This window comes from Megalops cyprinoides, chromosome 10 (genome assembly GCF_013368585.1).
Source record: "Megalops cyprinoides isolate fMegCyp1 chromosome 10, fMegCyp1.pri, whole genome shotgun sequence".
Classification (NCBI taxonomy): domain Eukaryota; kingdom Metazoa; phylum Chordata; class Actinopteri; order Elopiformes; family Megalopidae; genus Megalops; species Megalops cyprinoides.
The window spans coordinates 17,914,817-17,940,815 of NC_050592.1; the positions used below are offsets into that span (position 1 = coordinate 17,914,817).

General features: G+C 41.3%; 1 protein-coding gene across 1 annotated transcript in view; it reads left to right on the forward strand.

Annotated features, from left to right (window-relative positions):
* The window catches only part of fhod3b (formin homology 2 domain containing 3b), a 179,264-nt gene that overhangs the window by 148,254 nt on the left and 5,011 nt on the right, over positions 1–25,999 (forward strand). Inside the window, exons 16-25 of the mRNA XM_036538550.1 lie at positions 1,609–1,799; positions 8,413–8,880; positions 9,512–10,449; positions 16,264–16,422; positions 17,851–18,033; positions 18,560–18,679; positions 18,903–19,064; positions 20,030–20,220; positions 20,619–20,811; positions 23,990–24,013. Of these exons, the coding sequence (XP_036394443.1) occupies positions 1,609–1,799; positions 8,413–8,880; positions 9,512–10,449; positions 16,264–16,422; positions 17,851–18,033; positions 18,560–18,679; positions 18,903–19,064; positions 20,030–20,220; positions 20,619–20,811; positions 23,990–24,013 (2,629 nt within the window). The remainder of the gene's footprint in view (positions 1–1,608; positions 1,800–8,412; positions 8,881–9,511; positions 10,450–16,263; positions 16,423–17,850; positions 18,034–18,559; positions 18,680–18,902; positions 19,065–20,029; positions 20,221–20,618; positions 20,812–23,989; positions 24,014–25,999) is intronic.

Consider the following 25,999-nt stretch of genomic DNA (forward strand, 5'->3'; position numbering starts at 1 on the left):
TTGTTTAAACAAGCATGGTTATCCAAACAACTGGCATCCACATAACAAGATCAATAATGGTCATTACAGCAGTAATACGCTTTCTAGGATTAGCGTCAGTGGCAGGTGTATTAGTAACTGAGGCTCATTATTCATCCACATTACTCTACTCATTACTTTTCCCAGATGCGAACATACACATGCAACTAGTAACAGGACAGTGACCTTTTTCCACTCCACAAGGCATTCTTGCCGGACTTCTAATTCGCAGAATGAAAACACCGTAGGCGGCACCCAACGGTGGGAGAAATGTTGTTGCTTCATCTGAATAGCCAACAGATGTAAGAGTCCGGCGGGACAACAAAATTCGCAGCTGTGGGTAAAATATAGGTGTCAGGGCCTCTCTGAGCCTGTTATACATTAAGACGTTTAGCGAAAACACGACAAGGTGTGTAATTGCCTTTGGACATGCACCAGATAAGATACTGTGGAATGATGTATGCGCGTGCAAGTTTCTAAAGTAGCCGAATGTCATAGTATTAAGGTATCATAACTTAATGCTTTACACAGCACTATCTAAAACATGAATCCTATGTATACTCAAGTTTAACGACTATTGTGAAAAGATATCATTCGGAGTGCGTTACTTTTTATAGTGCCATTAAAGGAAAGAGATAATCTTACAAAAAACTAAAATAGAACAGAAGGAATGATGTGCCTGATAAGAAACATCTGGAAATAATTCCTTTTCAGACTGCTTTACACTTAACGTGTGCCGTACACATACGGAGAACAGTAAACAGTAAAGTAGCGTTTTCTCTTCAAATTTTAGGCTAATTAATAACAATAACAAGTCTTTTTAAATATGATCCTGTGGGCGCGGGAGGGTTTGCCGCATTCCGTGTGGTTAAGAACAGAGCAAGCCGGGTGGTGCAGACAGATCTACGCTGATTGGCACCGGTTTCACTTACCAGTATAAAACACTGAGTGAAGTTAATGAGTGGGAAATATAGGCTGGGTTTGCACTTCCAGTTCATTAAAACTTAGAAGTGCTAAAGTAAATGTATTTCTATGAGGCTCTACGGGGCGGCAACGTGGAGAATTTCCCTCCTTTCTGGAATTGTTACAGGTTACCGCAGAATCCCTTGTGAGCGCTGGAGATTTATGCGGTGGACGGCACATCTTGAAAAGGTTTAGGTTGATTTACCTCTGATGTTCTGCCTTCCCACTGGAAAGCGAACTCCTGTTGAATATGTCCGCTGTTGGCTTGATAGAAGGAACTCGACGGAGCATTTTTTGAAGAAAGGATAAGGTCGGAAATACTAAAAACTCAACGGAGCGCAGTAGACTGAAGCAGCAGATAAACTTTAATCATTTAAGCTCGTCCAGAGCTAAATGGTACCGCAGAAGCCGAAGAACTTAGCGGCTAACTGGAATAAGATCACTGCGTTTTAGACGTTTTATTGCTATGTGAAGGGGACGAAAAACAGCACATGGGAAATTGTCCGTCAAAGAAGACTAGACTACCTCTCTGTCTTTCCTCCACCCACTGCCTATCGGACGCTCTCTTACAGCACGATTTAGCGTCACATTTAAGAAATACAGTAATAATGTTGTAACGTCCCGCAGGTACAAAAATGTGGAGAAGATAGCCGCAGAGGAGTACGAGAGGGAACGTGTGCGAGTGGCGCCGAGGGGACGCAGCGAACTGACCCTGAGCCTGAGTCCGCATCCCGCAAGCTCCTCTTCGTCCCGTTGTGCCACTCCGTCGTCGGTGGAGTCCCAGGAGGACGCAACACCGTGCCTTTCCACTGCGCAAGGTAAAGCAAGACTTTTATTGATGAAAAGCAGAAGCGCAGAGTAAATAAGTGTCCAAATTGAGTAGCTAATAACCAATGGAATTAATGAAATTAATGATGCAGTGTTCAGTTTAAATCACACGGGAATGGAATGGCATGATAGCGCAAATTCTAAAAGTGTGAAGTAAAGATATTGAGACGTATGTCATTCAGACTGCTGGCAGCAATCTGAGTAAATTTAACAAAATACATTCAATGTGTGTATTTGCTCCTATATTTAATACCAAACGTTATATTTCAGACCATAGTGATATATTCTTTTCATATTGGCAAGGTGTATATAGTTATTGACACATATAGTGGCATTCCTGTTTTCAGCAATATATGTGGACTAACAAACACCTGCTACATGGCAGCACACAGGTCTCTTCAACTCTCTCAGACAAGCTGCCTTGCTGACCTCACTGTAAAAGAGCATGAAGGAAAACTTAATTTCCTTTCCAAGTGGCCTGTAATCTGATCTCACTTCTTAAGAATGGTGCAAATTCAGTAGAAGCATTAGGTTGTTGGTTCTAAAGTCCTTGCATGGTGGTGGAAAAGAGAACCCTTGAAGCAGTAAGATAGTGCACACTTATGCATAGAAACAATGTTGGCTAAGTGCAGGAAGTCACCAGGTCAACCATGGATTGGTTGCCATGGCGTCTGAGCCCCTCTTCCGTCTGTGACTCAAAGAGTAATTCAAGCCTCAGTATTTATACAGTATGTAGTGTGGCAGTGAATCTATAGTGCCACAGTGCTACTGTACAAATACACTTCAGGAGTGCTAGTGTAGGTACAGAGATAGTCTGTTGAGTGTCCACTGATTGTTTGAAGATGTGTAGTAGTTATCATATAAGATATCATATATATAGATCCTTATTTCTACATGGGTTGGAAGTGATGTTTTTCAGCTGTAAAAAAAAAAACAGTTTTCATTTATGGAACAGGTATTATTTTCTTTTTATTCTGCCACTTTTAATGAGTTTTTTTATTTTTCATTCCTGAGAATGATCCATAAATGCACCCGTGACCCTAAACGTGAAACTACTGTCAGAAAAGGTCAGCAATGAATGGTACATACATACATACATACATACATACACACTAAATGTACAACAACACCCATATATGTAATAATTTGTCCTCTACACCTTTGCTGACTTCTTCCTTGATTCCATCCTTTCCAAAAATGACTGTTTCCTTTGATCAGATGCCTGTCATTTCCCCTCTAGTAAACACACCCTTTATTTCATCCCTCTGGTGTGCATCTTGTGCTTTCACACTGGCTTGCATTACCTGTCCTGCAAATGATCTTAATTCATCAAACTCCGAAGTCCAATCTGCTCGATTTCTCCTTATCTCTGAACGCCAGCAAGCTCACCATTACCAAATCTCTGCATTCCTTTCTCTGCATTCTCTGCTTGATCCAGGCTGGATTTTTGGCCCTGTCACTCAGCAGGAACTGCTCTGCTCTTGTTTCTCTTTTTTCTGTCTTAATTATTTCTGATGCAGTTTCTGCTTTTGATAATTAGCATCACTCATTCCTTTCTACTCTTATTGATCTGGTAATCTCTGGCACTGGTCAGAGCTTGGTTCTTTTTTTTTTTTTTTACTGTGCCTTCTTGGTGGCTTTATCTGCTGTCTCGGAGAGGGTTTCTCTCAGCTTGATCCCCACTTTATACTGGAGTACTGCAAGGCTTTATTTTGGGTTCACTTGAGTTTTCTCTATATACCCCTCACTATGCCCTCTCATTTTTTTACATTCCTTTTCTTTGTACACACAAAAGTCATCTGTCTTATTTTATTTTGGACTTAGTATGGCTACCTGTTGGATGTGTTTTTCCACTGTCTTAAACTACTTTAGTGTGCAGTCACCCCAGCCCCTCTGTCAACATATTATTAGTATGTTTCCTCTTCAATTCACTGTTGCTACTTTTCTCTGTATAGTATTTAGTGAACTGCTAATGTAAGCTTTTGGGAGTCATCACCTTGATTATTGTCTCTTTTCAGCCCTTCCTTTTCATGTTGTATGCCTTCTTCATCTCATACAGGATGACATTCTTCAGATTGTTCTTCCTTACCTCTTATGTTCTTTCAATAGGCAATTCCCTTACATCACCTGTAGCAGATCATTTTAGGTTTACAGCCCTTAATCTTGGCTCAGCTCCAAAGTAGAAATAGAATATGAGTTGGTATAAGTTACCTTGTCACAGCAGCTATAGAAAGTGCCTGCTTAGACAGTCCATGATGGTAATTCTTCCACGTTGGGTTTGTAATTAGCACTTAGCAGGGGATATTCACACCACCAAAGTAAACTAACCTAGGCTGATCACACAGGTCTTATCCCATGCTGAGATGGTCACATGACGTGATTTGTTTGGAATGTTCTGTTCATGCATTTAGCAAGAGGATGATCTAGCTAACACAGGAGTATTATGACAGAACAAAAAAGGAAACGTGGATTGAATTGCCTGTGTGTGTTCTTGAAATTCCTTAAGTTAAGATGTCTGTAAGAAAGGGGTGTACGTGCATTTTGAATACTTCAGGAAAGCAGCATCTCAAATTAAGGAAATATAAACATTAGTGTTAGTTTTGGCTTTGCCATGAATACAAGGGCCTGAATGAGGTTTGCCGCCATTTTTGGTGTTAAAGTGGAAAGTTTCAGAGTCTGTATGGCAGACAGAGAACACAGTCCCCAGTGATTTGTCTGTGATTGCAGCGTGATTTGTCCCTGATGATAGTGTGATTTGCTTATGATTGTTGTGGGATTTGTCTGTGATTGCAGTATGCGCAAGACTTTGTTCAGACTGTGTTTTCCTTACAATGATGAGGTTTTGCCATTTTCATCAGATTTCATTCTCTTGTGGGAAGTGGTGAAAAGTAGGGCCCGTGGTATTGCACTATAAAAACACTAGGCTACAACCCTTGAGCAAGTACTTGAGTGGAAAAACTCCTTCAGTGAAAAAACATCTATATGATCAGATGTGCATTTCAAATAATTCTATATTCAAATATTGTCTTGCTCCCAAGATTGAATGTTTGGATTGTTTTCTTCAGGTATGTGATATTTTGATATAAATTACAGTCACACATTTCAGGAAGGATAATTAATGTTACAGTTAATGTGAAAGAATATTAGTCTGAATTATTATTCATTTTTTGTTTACTACCAAGCATATGAATACTGATTCTATATTTCAATAATAGTTCAATATTCAAAAAATCAAACATTCTGATTCTTACCTATTGTGTAATGGATTTTAGAATTCACCAAGTAGTATGTAAAATGACAGCATAGTGATATTCCACAAAAGGCATTCTGTTAAATAAATAAATAAGTAAATAAAAAGTAATATTACTCTGATCTCAGGGTATCAAGTGTTATTTCTTTTGTGTAGTAGGTGCAAGAGTGCACTCGGCCTTGTTCTGGAAGATGAAGATCAATGATATTAGGCTAATAGGCATGTAGCAGTACCCTTTGAGGTGCTGGTACTGGTACAATAATTCGAGCTTTAGACTCTTGATTTGGATTTCAGTAAGTGCATGGTCACTGACATCTCTTAACCCAATAGACACCCTCTTTTGACTTCACGTTTCAGAAAATGTCTGAGTTTCACTCAACTTTATTATTTTGAAAGCCATTATGTACCCACTCCTAACGCAATGTTGACGTCAAAGCACTTCTCTGACTGGATGTTACACTGAATTCATATTCAGCACTTCATCAATAGCATATGTTTCAATGATCTGACAAATCCTCTTCTATCTCATTTGCCATAGTCTGTCTCATTTAAATTGACAGGATGGTTTTTATTATTCATATGGTAATAGTAGATATGCTATGGCAAAACAGGCAGAATATAGATGCCTATATTAGATAGGTGTATATATTCTGCAAGGATATAGACAAGGAATTATGTGTGGCATATATGTGTGTAAAGATTTGTAATACTAGTAAGATAAAATACTCCAAATTCTGTAAGATCTGGCATGTACGTTTGGGGCTGTACTTTTGACATGTTTAACCTGGAGGGGGCGCTGAACATTATTCACAACAAACAGGATGTATTGATGCCAGTTTAGTTTGGTCAAAGGTTAAAAAAGTGAAAAGGGGTTAACATAGAGACTGGTTAAGGAAAATTGGGAATTTTCATGTTTTCACATGTTTAGAGAGGATTTTGTTATTTAATTGCAACGCAACCATGCGCCAGACTTCCAGATACACAAAATTGCATAATATAGGTTGTGTTTTCCAGAATTAAAACTGCAAGATCAGAAGCCTGATTGAAAAAGTCATCAGATTAATGTATTCTAGTCACAGAAAGGAATACATTTTCAGTGATTATAAATAATTCATTATCTACTGAGCAGACTCATTTACAGACTCATTTATTTACTCAGTTTCAAAACTTGGTTTTTTTATTTTATCAATATGCACAGTTGTATATGTGCTAAAGCAGTTCACACAAACAACAACTGAGCCATACCCAGGTTTAACACCGGCTGCTGTCCAATTAAGACCTTAGTTTCCAAACCACTTCTCTACACTGAAACGTTAGAAAGTTGTGGAAATGGAAATTGTAGTAATGATACAGAGTGACACAGAGTTTACATCCAGATGCAATGCTCCAGTAAAGCTGTCACTGACATTAGAAAGTACTTACATTACATAACATTATACATATACATTATTAAATTGCATTACATATACCTTTTCTAAGAGTTGTAACTACATATGATAACTTAGGCTGATGGGCTGAATGTTCTGTTCTCATCATTGTATATTTTTCCTTATGTTTGTAAATTATATTTACTGTACATTTGTCACTCAGCAGACACTATTTTCCAGAGCAATGTGCAAAGAGTGCGCAGGTGCATCTGATAAAGTCAGAGCAACACACCCTGGCCTTACTGCTTTCTTGCTCCACCATAATGAATGGGAGCTCTACTGAGACAGAGGTCCCCATTAGCATGAACCCCTTGTGCAGGTTGGAATCAGAAACACATTTTTTTTTTGCCAATTTTTAGTTGACTTTACCTGTTGCTTTGAGTACCCATGAAATGAAACAATTCCAATCACATTCCAGGGCTTCATTTCAGATGCCTGTGTTTTTTTTATATAAGGTGTCAATAAAGTTTTAACAGAAGATGTCTATTGTGACATGCACCATTTGCAATTATCTGTTAAGGGTTATCAGAACATCCCATATTGACTTGCAAGATGCTTTGACAGCTATACAGTTTCTGATATGCTCCATTATCATTTCATATGAGATTACTCTCATTTCAATTGTTTGTTTGTTTGCCTTTCCAAATGGAGACAAGTCATGTTTTTCCATTTCTGCTGCGAAGTGTTTGTTAAGGAAGGGACATGTAGGGAGTTCTGGGTGCAGACCTGAGCATGCTCGTAACATGTGTGCGATGAATTGCGTGCTGAGAAGCTGCTTGGAGCTTCCTGAACAGGCTGAGCTCGGAACCTTCTCACCCCACCGTAGTCAAAACAGAAGCTCTGCTTTGAACATCTTGGCTTTCCAGAGTTGAAGCCTCCTGGTCTCACTCACTCCTGTGGTATTGCATTATCACGGTATTTATTTGCACAGCAGACTCTCTTACGCATGATGACATTGCTTATGGTTTACATAACTTTACATATACAAGCTATACATCTGGAACAGAACAGCGGCAAAGTTTCCCCTGTTTTTTTTTTTTTTTTTTTTTTTCTGAAGGCGTGATGGTAGTGGTTCACCAGACCAGGGAGCAACACAGGAGCAACACAGCCACAGCAGATGTTTTTTTTGTGTGCGTTACAAGGTGCAGTGGTTCATTCAACAGTAAAAGTTTTTATTTAAGAATGTTGAGGAGGGTCGTTTCCTTTTTTTAAAGCACTTGACAAATAGTATGTCAGCTCTTATTTATGGATTTGCTTTACAGCACAGTCTTCGAAATGACAGGTGTACTCAAAGGTTACATTACCAATATAATAGTCTTTAATGGAATGTTCTCCTCAGCACAGTGCATCTTCTCTTTGAGTTGATTTTATATCTTCTGATTTATGAACCACTTATGACTTTTTGCATCAGCGCAGAAATTTGACCCAGTTAGGGAATGACAGCAAACTTAATCAAATCACATTGAAATACAGCATGAAAAGTCTTTTTTCTTCTCTGATTTGCACCACCATCTTGGAGTTCATACAGTGTGCTCTGTTCTTTATTTGCCATGATGAGTTTGCATAATTTGTGCAGGTAAAACTGCTGGAGGTCATAAAGATAATGACTGAATTTTGTAGATGGGTTATATCAACCACTTTATTGAATTAGAAGAATGGTTGTTCCAGTACATTGGAAACAAATGTCCACATACTGTACATTTGTTCCCTTGATGTAAAAACATAGGGGTGAAAAAGCATATATATATATCGTAATAAAGAAAAAAGATATATCAATAAAGCTAAACCATATATTTATAATGTTGTATTTTCAAACAGTATTTCAATATTTCCGTGCAAAGAGAAGCTGTGATGCTTCCTTCCTCACTATATATATGGTGAGGTCCTTTCTGTTGATTTATCGTTGGTGTTCTTCTTCTTTTACAGTAATAGCCAGTGAACCAGAGACTAAGTTAGATCTCAAGCCCACGACCAGCCCAGAGCCAGCGGTGACAGAACCAGAACCTTCTACAGAACCAGAGGAGGAACAGGGCCCGGAAGACGAAGTGGAAGAAGAGCAGGGAGTAGTTGAGCTCAAGCCCGAACAGGAAGCAGAGGAAGGTGACGGGACTGTCTTTAAAGAGGAGAAAGAAAGGGAGGAGGTAGAAGAGAGGCTTCAGGTGGAAGCAGAGCCGGTGGCTGAAGCGGAGGTGGAGGTGGAGGTGGAGGTAGAGGTGGAGCAAGAGCAGGCACCAGAGCGGGAAGCTGAGGACAGCGCACTCCTGAGCGAAAAGGAGAGACAAAATGAGGAGGTGAACGAGAAGGACAATTGCTCCGCCTCAAGCATCTCCTCAGCCAGCAGCACTTTGGAACGGGAGGAGAGGGAGGAGAAACTCACCAGTGACAATGAGACAGGTAGGAGCAGCCATTATGCCATAGGCTTGGAGCCCTACTGAGGATTTCATAGAAGGAAACTCACTAATATATTACCTTGAAAAAAGCTGTGGATTAATGCAGCTGCTCAGCTGCCTCAGAATCTGATCCTTACCCCATATGTCTAGCCCTTTCAAGAGTAGCCAACTCTGAAATCTAGATAAAAGAAAAACAAACATATAAAGTGAAATTTAATAACAAATTACGGCAGATGCTGCACAAAATCACATTTTTTATTTATATATGAATGGATTCATTGTATTTTCTATGTCAACTATTAGACATGTCAACTATTATTCAGCCCATTCAGAATCTGTAAAGATCATTAAAATCTTTGGCACTTCCAGTCCACTGGCACAGTTGTGAACAAGTAAACTATAAATTAATTTCAAGTCAAATTAACTTTTACTAAGTCAGGTGAAATATCACACATATGTTCTAGAGGGTTAAGGTGGTTATGCTTTTGAGAGAAGAAATATTCACAATATTCAGTTCAACGGTATTGTCACTATTTTTTAATGTAATGTCATTTGTGCGCCAGCTGTCACCATATCCCTAGAAATGTGGAGTATGATTGAATGGCTTGTGTTTCTGTGTTCCCCCGAAACCTCAGGCCAATGGGCACAGTGCATTAAGGATGTGGATGTGAACGAGCAGTGCAGCAAGATCCTCAATAGCAAACTGTTCATGCTGGACATGCTGTACGCCCAAAACAAGAAGCCCCAGGAGAACGAGGAGGAGGAGGAGGAAGAGGGTGAGAAGGACAAACTGGAGAAAGGGTGTGAGGACAAGGACCCCTCAGTGGCCAGCCTGGCCAGCAGGATCTCCACGCTAGAGGCCAACCGCCAGGCCTGTGAGGACAACGTGAAGAAGATGGACGTGGGGAACCTGGACAATCAGGGCAGCGTCCGGGCCGTTGCGGAGAGGTTCGGGGACCTGGTGAAAGGGCTGGGATCGCCACAGGACCTGGAGGCCCAGGAGAAGCAGCAGCACCTGCAGGTGGAGAAGGCCGCCCCTGCCTCTTCTCCGCTGCCGCCCAAGAAGGAGTCGGATTACATCTGGGACCAGCTGATGGCCAGCCCCCGTGAGCTCCGCATCAAAGACATGGATTTCACCGACCTGGCCGACGAGGATGACCTAGACATCCTGGATGTGGGCAGCATGATGGGATCAGGAGACTTAACACCCCCGCCACCGCCACCCCCCTGTGTGTCAGCTCTGCCACCTCCCCCACCCCTTTTCGGGTGTCCCCCGCCCCCTCCGGTACCCGGCATGATGATGCCGCCTCCCCCGCCCTTCATTGCCCCCGCCCCACCCCCGCAACCTCATATAGGTTCCCCTCAGCTGAGCAGGGGCGAACCCCCTCTCTTCCAGAAGAAGAAGAAGACCATTCGGCTGTTTTGGAATGAGGTACGGCCAGTGGACTGGCAGTACCGGAACCACAAGTGCTGCCAGGAATCACTGTGGTCCAAACTAGAGCCAATCAAGGTTGACACGTCCAAACTAGAGCACCTCTTTGAAACCAAGTCCAAGGAGCTCCCAGTCACCAAGGTAACCATGCAAGCCTCTGAAGTTTGTTGTTTGTCCTTTAAACAGACAGATGTTATATAATCCATTCGTGACATAATGTATCACCTGTCATCACAGTCTGGTAATACTGGCAATACTTGCACTTGTAGTATTTTGTATTAATAGACTGAAAGTGTTGCTCTATAGACCTCCATATATTTTTATTTTATTTGCCTCAGATCATTAACTACAATTTTGCAACAGTGACCCTGAAGAATTCAACTGCAGGGGGTAATCAGTTATTTGGGCAGACGAAGTAGTCATCTTTATAAGTCTGGGTTGTGACTTTTGACCATAACACTGAGATAGGCCAGCATAACCATAAAAAAAATTTAATGTTTGGGCTATGGTAATGCCTTGATTTAATGTCTCATCTGAGGATGTCATTTCATACAGCGGTGTTCCCATCACTGCAGTGGCTATTGGATTTATCTGATCAAGATGCAAAAGTATTTCAAAGCTCCCAATCTAGATCACCTCACAAGGTTTTCTTGGATACATCCCATGAAAATCCAGACCATTTTAGCCATAGTATTCTCTTAGCCCATACAGCAAAAGAGGATATGCACAGCAGTGTGGCTGATTATACATAGTGTGGGTTTACATGCATTTCACCCCGATTGCTTGTTCATATGCCTGCTATTGTCTTAGTGGGAGTGGAAAGAAATGACAAAGGAGCAATTATCAACTCAAGGCAATGCACAAATGAGTCAGTAAAGGTTTGCTTTGTGGTCAGCTCAGCGTGTGCTTTTTCAAAGAGAGTCCGCGGCTCACCGTTCGTAATTCAGAGTTTCCTGCTGCGAGCGCTGCCATTCAGTCCTGTGAGCCGAGGACGCGTGCTCACGTTCCCTAGGACGTTTGTGAGGAACATTTGGAATGCATTGTGTTGCTTGGACTGTGTTCAACCCGTGTCACCCCAGGTTTCTGCTTTCAACCTACAGAAAAGGCACTAGATTCGAAACAGATCGGATTAAATGTAGGTCAGCTCCATTCCACCGTGGAAAAAAGACAGGATGATGGAGTGCCATAGATTCCCCCTAATATCTTTTTAAGCTGTATCAAAGGTGCAGCCATTTCCCCTGATCTGGGAGCTTAAAGGGTTTTCTGTCACTTTGAATTTCAGGATCTGAGGCAGTCAAAAAAAACCAGAGCTGGGAGGCCACACAGACAGATTAAATCTCACAATGGTCAACATTTAGCATTTTCAGGGAATTTCAGATGTCTTTTTTTCCAGCTAATCCATCATTAAGCTATTTTCCTTTCTCCACCAGAGACCTGATTTAGCCTTCTATCAAGGTTTTCAACATTATCCCTATGACCTACTGTGCTTGGCCAGAACCCCTTTGTATTTTGGTACGCCCATAACAATTGTTTCTTGATTTAAAGCTGAGCAGCCTACCTTTCTACTTACGTATACTATAGGTAAATTGTCTGGCAGCCTTCCTGGCCTCAAGACTAGGAAAACAATATCTCACATTGTTTCCTATAGGATATTGTTCTTTTTGCCCGTCCCACCACAATGCTATGTTATTGCCATATTTGGTTAGATTGTTCCTGTAGTTTTTTGGTTAGTTCCCAGAAATCCATCAGTACCCATGCACCAACTCCACAGGCCTACCTCTAAATCACTTGTGTAATCTGATTATGGACACACAGTACAGAAATCAGAGCTGTCCTAAACAAATTGTTCCAGGCAAACCTTGGGCTGGAAATGGTTTTAAATCCTTATTGGAATGTATGGGCTACACAAAACAGAGTGACTCTCATAGCAAAGTGATCACTGCTATTTATTGAGACATTATTTACTCACTTTCTGAGTATTTACTGCATTTCTTGCTTATTAAATAAGATGCACCTCCTCGCAGCTAGCCCTATTTTTCATTCTTCCCAGCCTCATAAATTGGAGAGCTAGGGCAGTAACAAGCAGCACACTTAAAGCATTGAATTTTGACATAACTTTAATTCATACATTGACTTGGGAATAGAAGGAAGAACTCAGTCCATAATGTTATGGGAATGCATCAGCATACACTTTAGATGTTCTCAAAGTCAGACAGTAGCATGTCTCAGGGATTTCCATGAGCAGCTATAGTGTTTTAAAAAGTGTAAGGGTAGCAACAGCATCTAGGTACTGTTCCTCAAATAATGGATTTAAGCATTCTTTGGATGGCTTAAAAGTTTACACCCAAACTGATAGTCTACTTGAATTCAGCGATAGACAATATGTTCATTTGTTTGTGTAAAGATCAGTTTTAAAATTTAGTTGCGGTGTACAGTGGTTACAATTTGAAGTTTACAGATATATATTTTTAAGTCCAATAGGCCAATGCATATTGTCTATGACGATGAGGCAGCTTACATTGGTGGAACTGATATGAAGACCATCTCTATTAAAAAGTACCAGTCATGCTCAACAGTAGCTGGATACAATAATAAAATAAACCAAGCAAAAGAATGTGTTGTAACCATGTGCTTGACAAATTTCAGAGAGCCTACGTTTGCTGAGCTAGCTAGTCACATGCTGCTATGAATTCTGTCGCTTGATTTGTTTTAGAATGGTGAATCATCCGTGACACTATGACTCATATGCGTAATTTTATTAATAGAGGAATGAAAGACTCTGACGAAAGTCTCTTAGACCAAAACGTTCAATTGTTATGAATAAAACTGCACCTTGAAAGAAATGCCTGGTCACAGAATTTTGTTTATTTCTTCACTATATACTCATACTTTACTCCAGCAACTAGTTAGCTAGCTGTCTACCAGTGAACCTCTACTTGCTGTGATATAATTGTATCATAAACTCACATTTGAGGAAAGTAGTACTGTGCATCTTCAGGTCATGACCCTTAGGTACAGATCAAAAATCAAGCTGTCTCACCCAATATCTGCTTCCCTGCGAACAGAGATGAGTTCTGTTGGTTCTGTTTTAAGCAGCTGGGAATGTTCTGTGTTGGCAGACACTAGACAGGCCAGAAAGAAAGATTCAGTCACAGGAGAGCAATGTTGTGTAATGTGTCAGGGAACATGTTGCTTGCATGGCCACTCTGAAAATGTGGAGTAAGTCAGAGAGAGGCCTCGTTTCCCAGCATCTGTTCCCGGAGACGCTGTCACCTCAAACAGGTGGTGGCACTGCGGCTGGCACAGCTGGCAAAGCCTGACATCTGTGCTGCGCTGTGACTCGCACACAACACAGCTAGCGCGTTGAATCCTTTCACCCCCTCTCACCCAGCCGCAGCCAATTTCAGCCAGCCTCCAATCCCACAATCCCTCACTGCAGCCTCAGCAAGGCAAGAAACAGACTCACCATTGCAACTCGTGGTCCTGAAATGGTTCTCATTACAGCACCAAAAAAAGAGAAATAGCCTTCAGGTGTTTGCGTGTTACATCGAGGAGGCATTTATCAGAGCTACAATTTTTATACATATCACAGGAAGCAACATTTGTGGTAATTACCCACATCAAAGACATTCCTTCCCTCTTTATTTTTGTAGGTAGCGCAGGGGAAAGGGTGAGTCAGGCCTGGTTGGGTTATTTTTAATTTGGCCTTTATAATAATAGAAACATTTCTTGTTATGTACACCCTTAACAGTTGGAAGCCTTTCTGAGAAATTGGCCATGCCTTCAGGAGTCAGATATAGTATGTGATATGTGCATATTTGTGCATGCATAATTTTTGAGAGTACCTATGGTCCTTGGGTTTTGTTTGTGTTGCCACAGGCACGGATAGGAAACCCATTGGCTGTGTACGTCCTGTTGTGGTTAAAATAAAGGAGGGAACTTGAGGGGGTGAGAGTGGGGTCAGGAGGTGAGAATCAGCAGGGCGCATCTGGAGCAGTAATAAAGAAGCACCGTTCCCAGATCAGCGCTCATCGTATTGACGTTTGTCATACCTTGATTTATTGACTTATGCAGCCGCTTTGATCTTAGCCAACTTGCAGTGCAGTCAGTTTTACATTAGTACAAGACCACATTGTACCAGGGCATGCAGAGGCTGCTGTTGCAGTGCTGCATTAATACAGCAATGATTAAAAGCAGAGGTAGGCTTGCATACTTCTGAGTTATTTTGTTCCTCACTTGTGAACAGACAAACTGAAAGCTACAGAGAACAGAATGTCTCCCCGTCTGAATATTACACATGTAGAAGATGGGTGGGTGTTAGAAGGGGGGGGGATAACAAATGATATGGGTCATTGTTCTTGATTGTGGAAAAAAATCTAAGCTAGTAGGCTATTTTTTTTCCGTTCACACACTATCATTTGCATTTGTTTCCATGACCAACAAAGCCGTAATTATGTGTAAAAACAAAAAAAGTACTGAATGCTCCCTTTAGTTGCATAGTTTTAACATTGACTAAATACATAGCATTTTATTTAGCATTTTCATATGAGGGAAACTCAGGAGAAAGTACACAAGGAGAAAGTACACAAGTGCAACTTTGGTGAGGTCCACAATAGACAAAAAATGCAGGAAATTGCAGTTTCTTTCCAAACACAGAGAGGAAGGTGCAATCATTACAGCATTACAGTTAATGCACCCAGTTCAGGAAAGAAGAATGTTTTGGCCAGAGTACAAGGGATGCAACTGTGCTGGAGAGGCCACCCTCATATGTACCACAGTTAAGCCTGTTTCTAAACCTTTGCATAGGATAGACCCTGTGCATTAAAAAGACAGCCTGAGTTACTGGAAGTCAGTCCTTTATTTCTAGCAGGACAAGAGTAAGGCTTCAGCATGTGGTTGCAATTTTTCATCTGAAGGAATTTGAGGCACAGGCTGACAGAGGGTAGAGGTGGGTGGCACTGTGGTCCCATCCTGACTCAGAGTCTTGGGATGCAGTGTGTGTATGTGTGTGTGTGTGTGTGTGTGTGTGTGTGTGTGTGTGTTTTGAAAAGGGAGGGGGAGTTGTCCCAAAGGCCTGTCTTGTTCAGGTAGATTGAGAAGAATCATTTGATAAGGGACTTCAAAGACTGCCTTGATTCTTGCCCTCCAAGCATGTCCAGTTTCAACGACTGCAAACTGAAAACATCTTTTATCAGACAGGGGTTCACGGAAAGCAGTTCGCTGAGGAAATAATTATTTGTCTGCTGTTTTGCCTCATTTTAGTGTTGTATGGCGTATGTTTATTCTGTTATTCTTTGTGCTATTCTCACAGCTGCTCATTGAGCTTTAGTAGATTGTGCATTTTTTTTCATTTTAAGAATACTCCTGGAATATTATGGGATGTGGATATTACGCACATGCATATTATGAGATGCTTTAGTGTGTTGTGAAGGAGGTGGGATCTTTGAGGCATCGGGATACCCAACACGTCGTTCACATTTTGCTATATTTGTCGGCACCAGATTCCAGTATTGGGTCAGGAGTAGTGTCATATTGTTTTCAGTATTGTTGTTCAATTGTTAACTGTCACGTATAAAGCTGTTGTGAAACTAATATCAATGTTAGCAATAATATCAATCACACACTTGAAATAAGAATAGGCATCCTATGTAATCAAGATACTCAGCAACTCAATCTTCAGCTGTAAGGTGTTATCTTTTATTTTGGTTTGATTTCCCACAGAGACCCCATCCTTCCAAGGATTCCATTTTTACAAACAGGATGTAGGACACTGTATTTTACATTCAAAGATTTCTCTGCATTGCTGAACTGGACAGTCTAACACTAGAATTCTAGCACTAAAGTTGAGCTGTTTAAATAGTGTACAGGATCCTTTATCTAAACTAGAAATTAATATGATGACTCTCCCAGTGTTAAACGGTCTCTGCGTCCGCTGTGGCTGCGACTCTTTCCCAGAAAACGGCAGCAGATGGCAAGCGGCAGGAGATCATTGTCCTGGACTCAAAGAGGAGCAACGCCATCAACATCGGTCTGACCGTACTCCCCCCACCTCGCACAATCAAGACGGCCATCCTCAACTTCGATGAGTACGCGTTAAACAAAGAGGGTATTGAGGTAAGCGGGGTAAAAGGTGGGTCCAGGGGCACAGCGCTTCAATGCACTGTTCTGTATGACAGTCCACAGCTTAAGAAAGTTAGAGATATGATTTCCAATTTGTGAATATTTGACCCCTGGCAAAAGCAGTGTTTACGTATTATTTACTCAGTTCTTTCCAGCACCGGACTGTATGCATCGGTCATCAGTAATAATCTCTAGCTTTCAAAGGGCATCTGAGGTGACTATAATAGGACATAATATCCAGGGAGAATGTTTGGTTGGACTTGACAGGCATGTGTAAGTCAGTCTTGTAAAAGGCTTGCCATTTGATATGTGCTTGTTATATCAAAATAAACACTGAACCTTAATTTCATTATTTAACACATTTTAAACATTGCAAGGATTTTTTAATTAAACTCAGATACTGTTAATATGTAAGGTAAACTAATAATTGTTGATGTATAACAAGAGAACAAGAGGCCGTTTTTTCCGCAATACTTTTAAACATTACAGCATTTTCTGCCCTTGATAACATGAAAAGCCATTCACGACGGTTCTCTATAGTAAGTGTGCAACCCCAGCAGTTTCTGAGCTGGCAGGCTAAAACCATTTACTTCAACTCCATTTCCAAAATAAACTGGGTCTCATTAAAAGACACTCGTTTACCCCTATGCACTAAAAATACACACATTTCCATTGAATCTGCGCAACTGACTGAGTTTTCACTCAAAAAAGGGTTCAATTAGTTGGGATTGGCTACTGTCTCGACATGTAATGTGGTTTCCTCATGGGATCGGAGGATTTTTGGCAGATTTTGGATAATTAATCACTTCTATGATTAAAGGTTAGCATTGTAGGCATAGCTGAAGGTCATTTTCAAACCATAATGGGGACCTTTGGAGGATTTCAGATCTGTAAATAATGATTAATTTTGAGTTGCATCCTTCTCCTTTTTTGTATACTATAGATTCTTGTCTTTTTTTTCTGTGGTAATGCTAGTACTGGGCAGGAAAACCTTGCTCCACCTTTTTGTCCCGGAAAAGTAAAATGCTACATATGCCTTCAGAAAACCAAAGTTAGTCTAAATGTCACGAAAGGCAGGGAGATAAACATTGTTCCCTGTGGTCCTAAAATGCTAACCTTCTATTTTCTTCTACCAAGGTGTTTTTTTACTTTCCAATGTAAATATTTCTTTGCAGGCCCATTCTCACATACTATTGGGGATTGGTTTCAGTGTTGTGTTGCTCTTTTAGATTTGTGTTGATGGTGTCAATTAATTCATTGTGAAAGAAAAAATGAACCACTGTTGGATTTTATTTGTCCTTAAAAACACATAAATTTACTTTCAGGTCTTCTCCTCTGTGTGAAGAACTACAGACCATCATATCACCTTGTACTGTATTGCTTATCTCTCTCCTCTCCCTCTGCTTCATTATGTCCATTTAGAAAATCCTGACAATGATTCCCACAGAGGAGGAGAAGCAAAAGATCCAAGAGGCCCAGCTGGCCAATCCAGACGTCCCGCTAGGCAGTGCTGAGCAGTTCCTCCTCACCCTGTCCTCCATCAGCGAGCTCTCTGCTCGCCTGCAACTCTGGGCCTTCAAGATGGACTACGAGGTCATCGAAAAGGTCAGAGCACCCCTTTCTTAGCCCAGTCACCCCCTGCCAACGCACGCACACACACGCACACACTCATATCATACGCAAGCACACACTCTCAATCCTCAACCTATCGCATCGAAAACAAAAGAAATCCCACAGCTTTTTATCTAACCTGAAACAAGTAAAGAGTAACTTTACAAATGGGTATAGAAAAAGAAGAGTTACAGGAAGAGAGCATCTGTTCTGCTAGTCTTCTCACCTGGCTGAACTAACAACAAATAGTGTATTTACTCCAAGATCCCAGCTTCATGAGAGGCTGGTGTTAGTGATGTAATATGAAACAACATTTGATGCTGGAGTAGAATAAATAGTTTGAACCATGGCTTCTTACCATTTAAGCACAGAACATGAGAGGGAGATGTACCCAGAGATATTCCTCAAAGCAGTAGAGAGAGAGACAACTATAAAAACACAGCATTGCCTAGTGCACCTATTCCACATTGGGATTATTGATCCCAAATGAACGTTGCCGCCTTGTGCCGCTGACCCACAGGAAGTGGCCGAGCCACTGCAGGACCTAAAGGAAGGGATGGACCAGCTGGAGAAGAACAAAACTCTCCGATACATTCTGTCAACACTGCTCACCATCGGCAACTTCCTCAATGGGACAAATGTGAGTCGTGGCTGTTCACAGCTCTATTAAGATAATCTTTATGTTGATATTGATGTATATTTGTGTTAATGTAAGTAACTGATGATGACGATATTGTGATGATGATAGCAATGTGAGAAATTTATTTATCATTAACCTCTTGATTGTATGTGTGTGTGCATTTGTGTGTTTGTGTATGCGTGTCTGTGTGTTTGTGCTTGTGTATGTGTGTGTGTGTCTCCAGGCTAAGGGCTTCGAGCTTAGTTACCTGGAGAAGGTTCCGGAAGTGAAGGATACAGTGCACAAGCAGTCCCTTCTGCACCACGTCTGCACAATTGTGGTAGAGAAGTTCCCCGACAGTTCGGACCTCTATTCTGAGATCGGGGCTATCACTCGCTCAGCCAAGGTATAGCATGGCTCCTGGCTGTACAGGCACCCACTCATATGCAGTACAGCATAGCTTATGGCTATGTAGACACCCACTTTCACTTCCACATGGTGTGGCCACCCACTTAACAGCTACCTTTGATTGGCAAAGTAGTATGTCCCCTGCCCCCAGCTTTATCCATCAGTTCAAGAGAGACATGGAGAGGTGTCTCTGTTATGATATCTTCATCTGTGTGCTTTATTGTTACTTAATTCCACATTTTTGTACCCTTAAGCACATTTTAATTTGTAGTTTCTTATCACAACTTGCGTAAGATGCCTGTGGTATTATAGTTACAAATTACAGCAGAATGTTCTGAAAGTTTTTAGAATGTAAACAGTGAGGTAGTGAGCAGTCAGGAATAATTAACAGTTAGCTTATTGAACCATAACAAATGTTTGTGTACCCATGCATCATGAGAATGAAGTGTGTGAATGCAACTGAGAGTTGACCCATGATTACTATACATTACATCATATACATGGTACATTATATTTTTAACACCTGACCTTATATACGCATTTTAAGCTGTTTGTTGCAAATGGGAATCAAGGTACAGATACTACACATAAATCTTGCCCATAATTAATTTGTCTAATTACAGATGTATTTATGTATGTAGATGTATGAGGGTTAAATAACTCTAAACCAGCTGAGACAAAATTTTATAAGGTGAAAATAGTTCATAACAATCAAGGAATTTGTACATTTTGAGCAGGAACATTATTACCTTTAACAGACTTGCCACAGGCCATTTACAGTAATCCTGCAGACCAGGAAACTGGGTTTCTCTTGTCCTGTCTCTTGGTTTCACACCTCAGGGTGTGCACCGAGGGCATGATCTCTTATAAAGCCTGATATTTCAGAGGCGGTACTCTAAGTTACTGTATATAATGTAATCAGGTGTGGGTGTGAATTCAGGGTCCTTGTCATCATCTCTCCAGGTGGACTTTGACCAGCTGCAGGAGAACCTGTGTCAGATGGAGCGCCGGTGCAAAGCCTCCTGGGACCACCTGAAGGTCATAGCCAAGCACGAGATGAAGCCAGTGCTGAAGCAGAAGATGTCAGAGTTCCTGAAGGACTGCGCAGAGAGAATTATCATCCTTAAGATCGTGCACCGCAGGATAATTAACAGGTGTGCTTTATTAATCAACCTAATCCCAAATTTCCTTCATTATCCCCATGCCATCAGTATCCTAAAAATCAATTGCAAAAATTTGCTACTATTTAAGATGGCTTGATGATTTTGATTGAAGCTTATACGAATAAATGGGTCCCTTTATTCATATAAAGTTGCAGATTAATCTGAGGAGGGGTTTTTAGGGCCTTCACCTTCCCTTAATTTGACTTGATGGTTTTGATTTAACCCAGAGATTTGGCAGCATCTCTAATTGGTTGGTATTAATGTGTACTGCTCTGCAGAAATCAAAATAATTTCTGCTTTGCTCAAACTTGTGACTCAGAGGTAAGAACCATGCGCCGTGCCACGGTATTGACTCTGGAAGTCCGTCTGCCCGTCCTCTTTGCTCCCAGGTTCCATGCCTTCCTGCTGTTCCTGGGCCACCCTGTGTACGCGATACGGGAGGTGAGCATCCACCGCTTCAGCAAGATCGTGAGCGAGTTCGCGCTGGAGTACCGCACGACACGCGACCGGGTCCTGCAGCAGAAGCAGAAGAGGGCCAACCACCGGGAGCGCAACAAGACCAGGGGGAAAATGATCACGGATGTGAGTGCTCGTACCAACCCGTGACCTGGCTTTATGCCCTCCACCCATGCGGAGACCTCTGCTCTCACCTCTTCTTTCTCACATCACTGTGTCTCATTTCCCTCTAAAACTCCCCTATTTCTTCCCCCTTCCCCTCACCTACCAGCAACTGCAACCCCCCCCCCCCCCCCCCCCCCGCCCACACACACACACACACACACACACACACACTCTCTCTCCACCTCAGAACACCACATTTCTTCCTTCCTCTCCTCTGCCCTTCATCCATAATATCTAGCTCTTTTTTCTTTTATCCCGAGCCAGTACCTTACAGCAGGGACTACTTGAGGGTCAATCCTAAATAACAGAGCCACCTTCCTGCAGTGACAGACCCCATGCTGATACTAAGAGCTCTTTGGAGTTGTGATGAGATTGGGCTGTATCTGTTCTGAGAAGGACATGCCATTGATTGCACTATGTAACATTATTTATATGCTCAGCAGACACCCTCGTCCAAGGTGACTGTGCTTTCAGTTTTGTAATTTGCAGAGTCAGTAACCCATAGTAATTGAGGTAGTGTACCCTGCTCAAGGGTACAACAGCAGTATCACTCTTGCTTATTATTCCACTCTTCAAAGCTTTACATCTCTCATACCCTACTGCATGGCTTTCAACCTTATAGATTATTCAAGGTCATAGATGATGAGTTTCTTTGCCTGTTTTTTATTGCGATATTTGGATGGAGAAGTATTAGGGCAGCTCAGGTAAAGGTACAGAATATTTTGTTTTTGTTCATGCAGATACTTACAGGTATTTCTGGCTCCTGGTCTTAGTGGTTAAGGAATCAGTCTTGTAACTACAAGGCTGCAGATTCAGTTTCCATGTTAGGTGTTGCTGTTGTAGCAAAACTAAACAAATCTGTTCTGTAAATGCTATAAACACCTTTAATAATAAGTCTTTCATTCTGTACTTCATACTGTATGCCCTTTACTTTTTAGTATGTTTCTGTTATTGAGTTTGAGGCTACTGGTGATAGTTGTATAGAATGGATCAAGGAGGAAAAACAGGTAGAAAATGTAACCCAGCCCTATATGCCCTATCAAACTTGTTTCCTTAAGTTCTCAATGAAGTTCAGCTCAGCAATATTTCAGTTCATTTGATTTTAAAGTCATTTCTAGTGTGAGGAAAATGTGATGGCAATAGAAAGTCTAGGGTTAAGTTGCTTAGCTATTGGCAGGCATATGCTTGTACAAAATAAATCAAGTCCACATAAAGAAGGACCACCAACTGTCAAAATACATAGGTGAGATCTGAGGATAGGCAGAGGTAAGGAGCCAGGTTGGCTTAAGGAAAACGGTATCTAGCTCTTTCTAGCCCCTAGTTTCAGTCCAGAGTGTGGATTGCTACTTCTGTCCTGTTTTGTTTTTGATCAAATTATTTTTGGAGCTGCAAACTGGTCCAGAGATTACAGAGGACTTAAATTCAAGGAAATCCACAGAAATCCCACAAATAAACACAGGAAAACAGAAAAGTGAAACATATCAGGTTTTACAACTTTCCATCTTGTTTTATTTGAATTTGTGCTTGGCTGTGTCGACCCAGTGTTTTAGCCAGTTTGGTGTTTTTATTAATGTGATTATTTGCTTTCAGAAATAACAGAAGTGCCCAAATCAAGATCTGAACTTGTGACTTCTCGGTCATGAGTCCAGTGATTGAGCCTCTACCTCTCACAGCTCTTTCAACAGAAATACACATACAGTGTATACACATACATGGTTTTGTTATATTAACAAGTTTACAGCGGGAGTATGGTACTGGCTTCACACCGGGTGCAGGCGTAGATCACACATATACACCCACAAACACTCACACAGAGCAAGTGATATCAATAGCACTTCCTTGCAGTCATGTTTTTATGCCTAGCCAAGAACCAGAGAGCAGAACAAAAGCAAGTAATTGTATGTATTAAGATGGCAGACAGTCAGCTATTTCATTTTTTTTTTTTTTTATGATGACAGAGTGAAGCTCATGACTCTCAAAATCAGTGGAGCTATCATGTGCTGTCATCAATGATTCACTGCTTTGTACCAGTCATACTGTTTTGCTACTGTTTGGTGAGCAAGTCTTTGACTGACAGCACACAGTAGCTCCCAAGCATGGAGCCTTATTCTCCCATCACTGTCCACACCCACAGGACAGAGTGTTGATGTCATCATGGTGAGCTGCCCAGTCAGTGAAGAGCAGCCCAGCTTTACATGCAGATAAGAGCTAACGCCGGTAGCCTTTAGAAGAAGAAGATACAAAAACGGCACAACCAGGAGCAGCTGTCAGTGCAGTGAGGATGTTTACAGATCCAGTCTCCACATCCCATCCACAGCAGCAGGGATCAGCCCCTTGCCAGACACCTCCTCCAGCTCAGATTAAGAGCCCGTTGTCCCAGAGAGGCTGGTCGCTCCGTGTGCACTCAGCAGTGTTTGGCTTGGCGGCAGCCTCTCGCAGTTCAAGGGGACCCCTAATTCAATCACTGTGTGAAAATACAAACCTCTGGATGTCCCCACATGAGAAATAACAAACTCTTCTGAGATCTTGGTAGTCTTACACACCAAGGGGGGTGGTGGGTGTTGCTCAACCCTCTGTCATGTCTCTACGTATGCATGTAGGCCCTTAGATCCTCCATAATTGGGGCATATTGGACAGAGCAGTATACATACATGCATTTTGCAAACTGCATAACGAAGTGCGTGTCTTTTTTGTATGATATCTTAAATCTTTGAAAAACATGACTTATCAGCTTTGTTAAGGCCTTTTGGTTTTAATGTTTTAGGTTCTGTTGTAACACCCTAAAAGGTGTCATACAGTCCTGGCTGCTGAGTACATTTGGACAGAAAGGCTTTTTATGGGAATAACATGTTTTTCCCCCAGTCTTATTAGATGGTTTTGGTCTGTCCTGCAACCCAGTTTTCTTCACAACCAAATTCTTTTTCTCTTTGTTTTATGTCCCTCTTCTCTTTCTTTTTTATGTCTCTCTCTCAATGCCTTTCTGTCCCTGCCACTTTTCTATATTTCTCTCTCAGTCTCTTTGTCATTTGGTATCTCTGTCTTTATTTTTTCTTGTCTTTTTGCCAGTCTCAATCATTTCCTTTTTTTCACATCTCAATCTTCTTACTCCTCATTTCCTCATTTTCTGTCTCTTCTCTAGACTGATGATGAAGAGGATGGTGAGGTACTGTATGTGCAAGTGTGGCTGTGTGAGGGATGTGTGGGGACGTGCACGTTTCTACCATTTGTGTGTGTGTGTGTGTGTGTGTGTCTGGTCTGTTTTGAGATGTGTATGCACATATGCCTGTGTGGGTGTAAATGTGTGCATGTTTGTGCATGTGTGTGGTTTTTAATTATGGGAACGAGGGTATGGATGTGAGTGTGCTTGTGTCTGTGCACAGGCGTGATTGCATGTGTGTTTGTGTTTGCAGTGGTAGCACTCAAACCTAGACTGAAATTAACTAAAGTTTACTTTCTTTTCATTTCTGCTGTCCTCCTCTGTGGTTAAGGAGTTTCTGTTCCCAGAGAGAGTTTTGTTAGGCGCTATTTGTGTCATACTAATCAGGTGTCTCCTAAATGTGTCCTCACCCACAGCCTGAGTTCTAACGGTTCTAACAGGCTTCTGTCTTTGGGGTGCTAGGTGCAGAGTCTTTCACATGATTTATAATAGATAAAGCAAAGTGTGAGCCTCAATGGTTATCTGCCGAGTATCAGAGGAGGGAGTTCAAAATGAGAAATGTACCTTGCTTTCAGACCACTTGCTCATTTTGCTATGTTCTGTTTTTACTCTTTTTTTTCTGGCTGTTCATATCTTCAAAAAGAATTTTCATGTTGTAGATGCAGAATACCTCCAGGTGGAGCCACTGAGCATGTCACTAGAAGCATCATGGGAAGAAATCGGTTTTAACTGAGTTCATTCTGAATTGCCCCTAATCAGTCATTATGGATATCTCACCATTATTTTCAATGCAGTAACACTGTATTACTTATCATATGTAAAGCTCATCTCACTGACCAAAAACAATGTGTACTCAGTGCAGAAACTGTAGTGATTTCATCAAAAAGCCTTGCATTAGATCTTTTCTCATTATGTAATGTTATCTCTTGTCTCTCCCTGATCCTAAATCAATTGTGCGGAAAGCTAACTGTGTGCTCCCTCCACAAATAATATTTTTTCATATCTCAGGGTTACTGTTTAGGCAATGTCAGCATAAATAAACAATTTCCACTAGTGTTTGTTCAGATGACTTTCGTTAGATCAGCACCTTAGAGCAATATAGCAATCATGTCTTGTTAAGGAAGCATTTGAACCCCATCCAAACAATGGATCTAATCATGGCTTTCAAACATGAGGAGACAATAAGGGGAAAGTGTGTGTGTGCATGTATGTGTGTGTGTTTGTACGCATGCATGTCTGTGTTGAGGGTAGGAAGGCGTGTGGGTGCAGGTGAGGAAATATGAATCCCAAACAGCCACACAGGGGGTCAGTGTCTGCAGTCAGGCTCTTGCTTGTGGAATCTGACCCAGCAGTAATACACTCTACCACCCCAGGGGATGCCACCTCACCATCTCCACAAGCTGTGTGAAAAGACAGTAGGAATAAACCTAAAAATGGGCCACGATTATATTACACCTGACTGTTCTCCATCAGTTCAAGATGTGTTGCAGACTGTCAGCAGCAGTTTAGAGGAAGGCCACCACAGGGTGCCAGTAAGTTTGTAGATATTTTAAAGAAAGGGAGGTGCAGCCCTACATGCAGAAGAGGATTGGGTCAGAGGACAGCGGTCTGTATGAGTGTAGCAATTAGTCGTTTTTTTTTTTTTCAATCGGTCAGTTTGAAATCTTATGATACATTTCTGTCTGCGTGCTCACATTGATGTCAAAGCAAATGTAACTGATACTTGATTTTTGTGTTTTACCTTGGTTTATTCTTTTAAATATTTATTTCTAGTAGTTTGATGATGACATTTTTTACCAAAGACTTCATAAGTATAATTTGGGATTGCAAGGCATAGACATGCTTTTTAAGTATTTAATTGCAGTGCATTGAATCCTCACATTCTCAGTCATTTCCAGTCTCCTGCACATACCCAGCACTAACATGAACAAATATATTCTTTTAACAGTTTTTTTCAGCATCTCAGGAGGGACATGCAGGCACTCTGTCTTA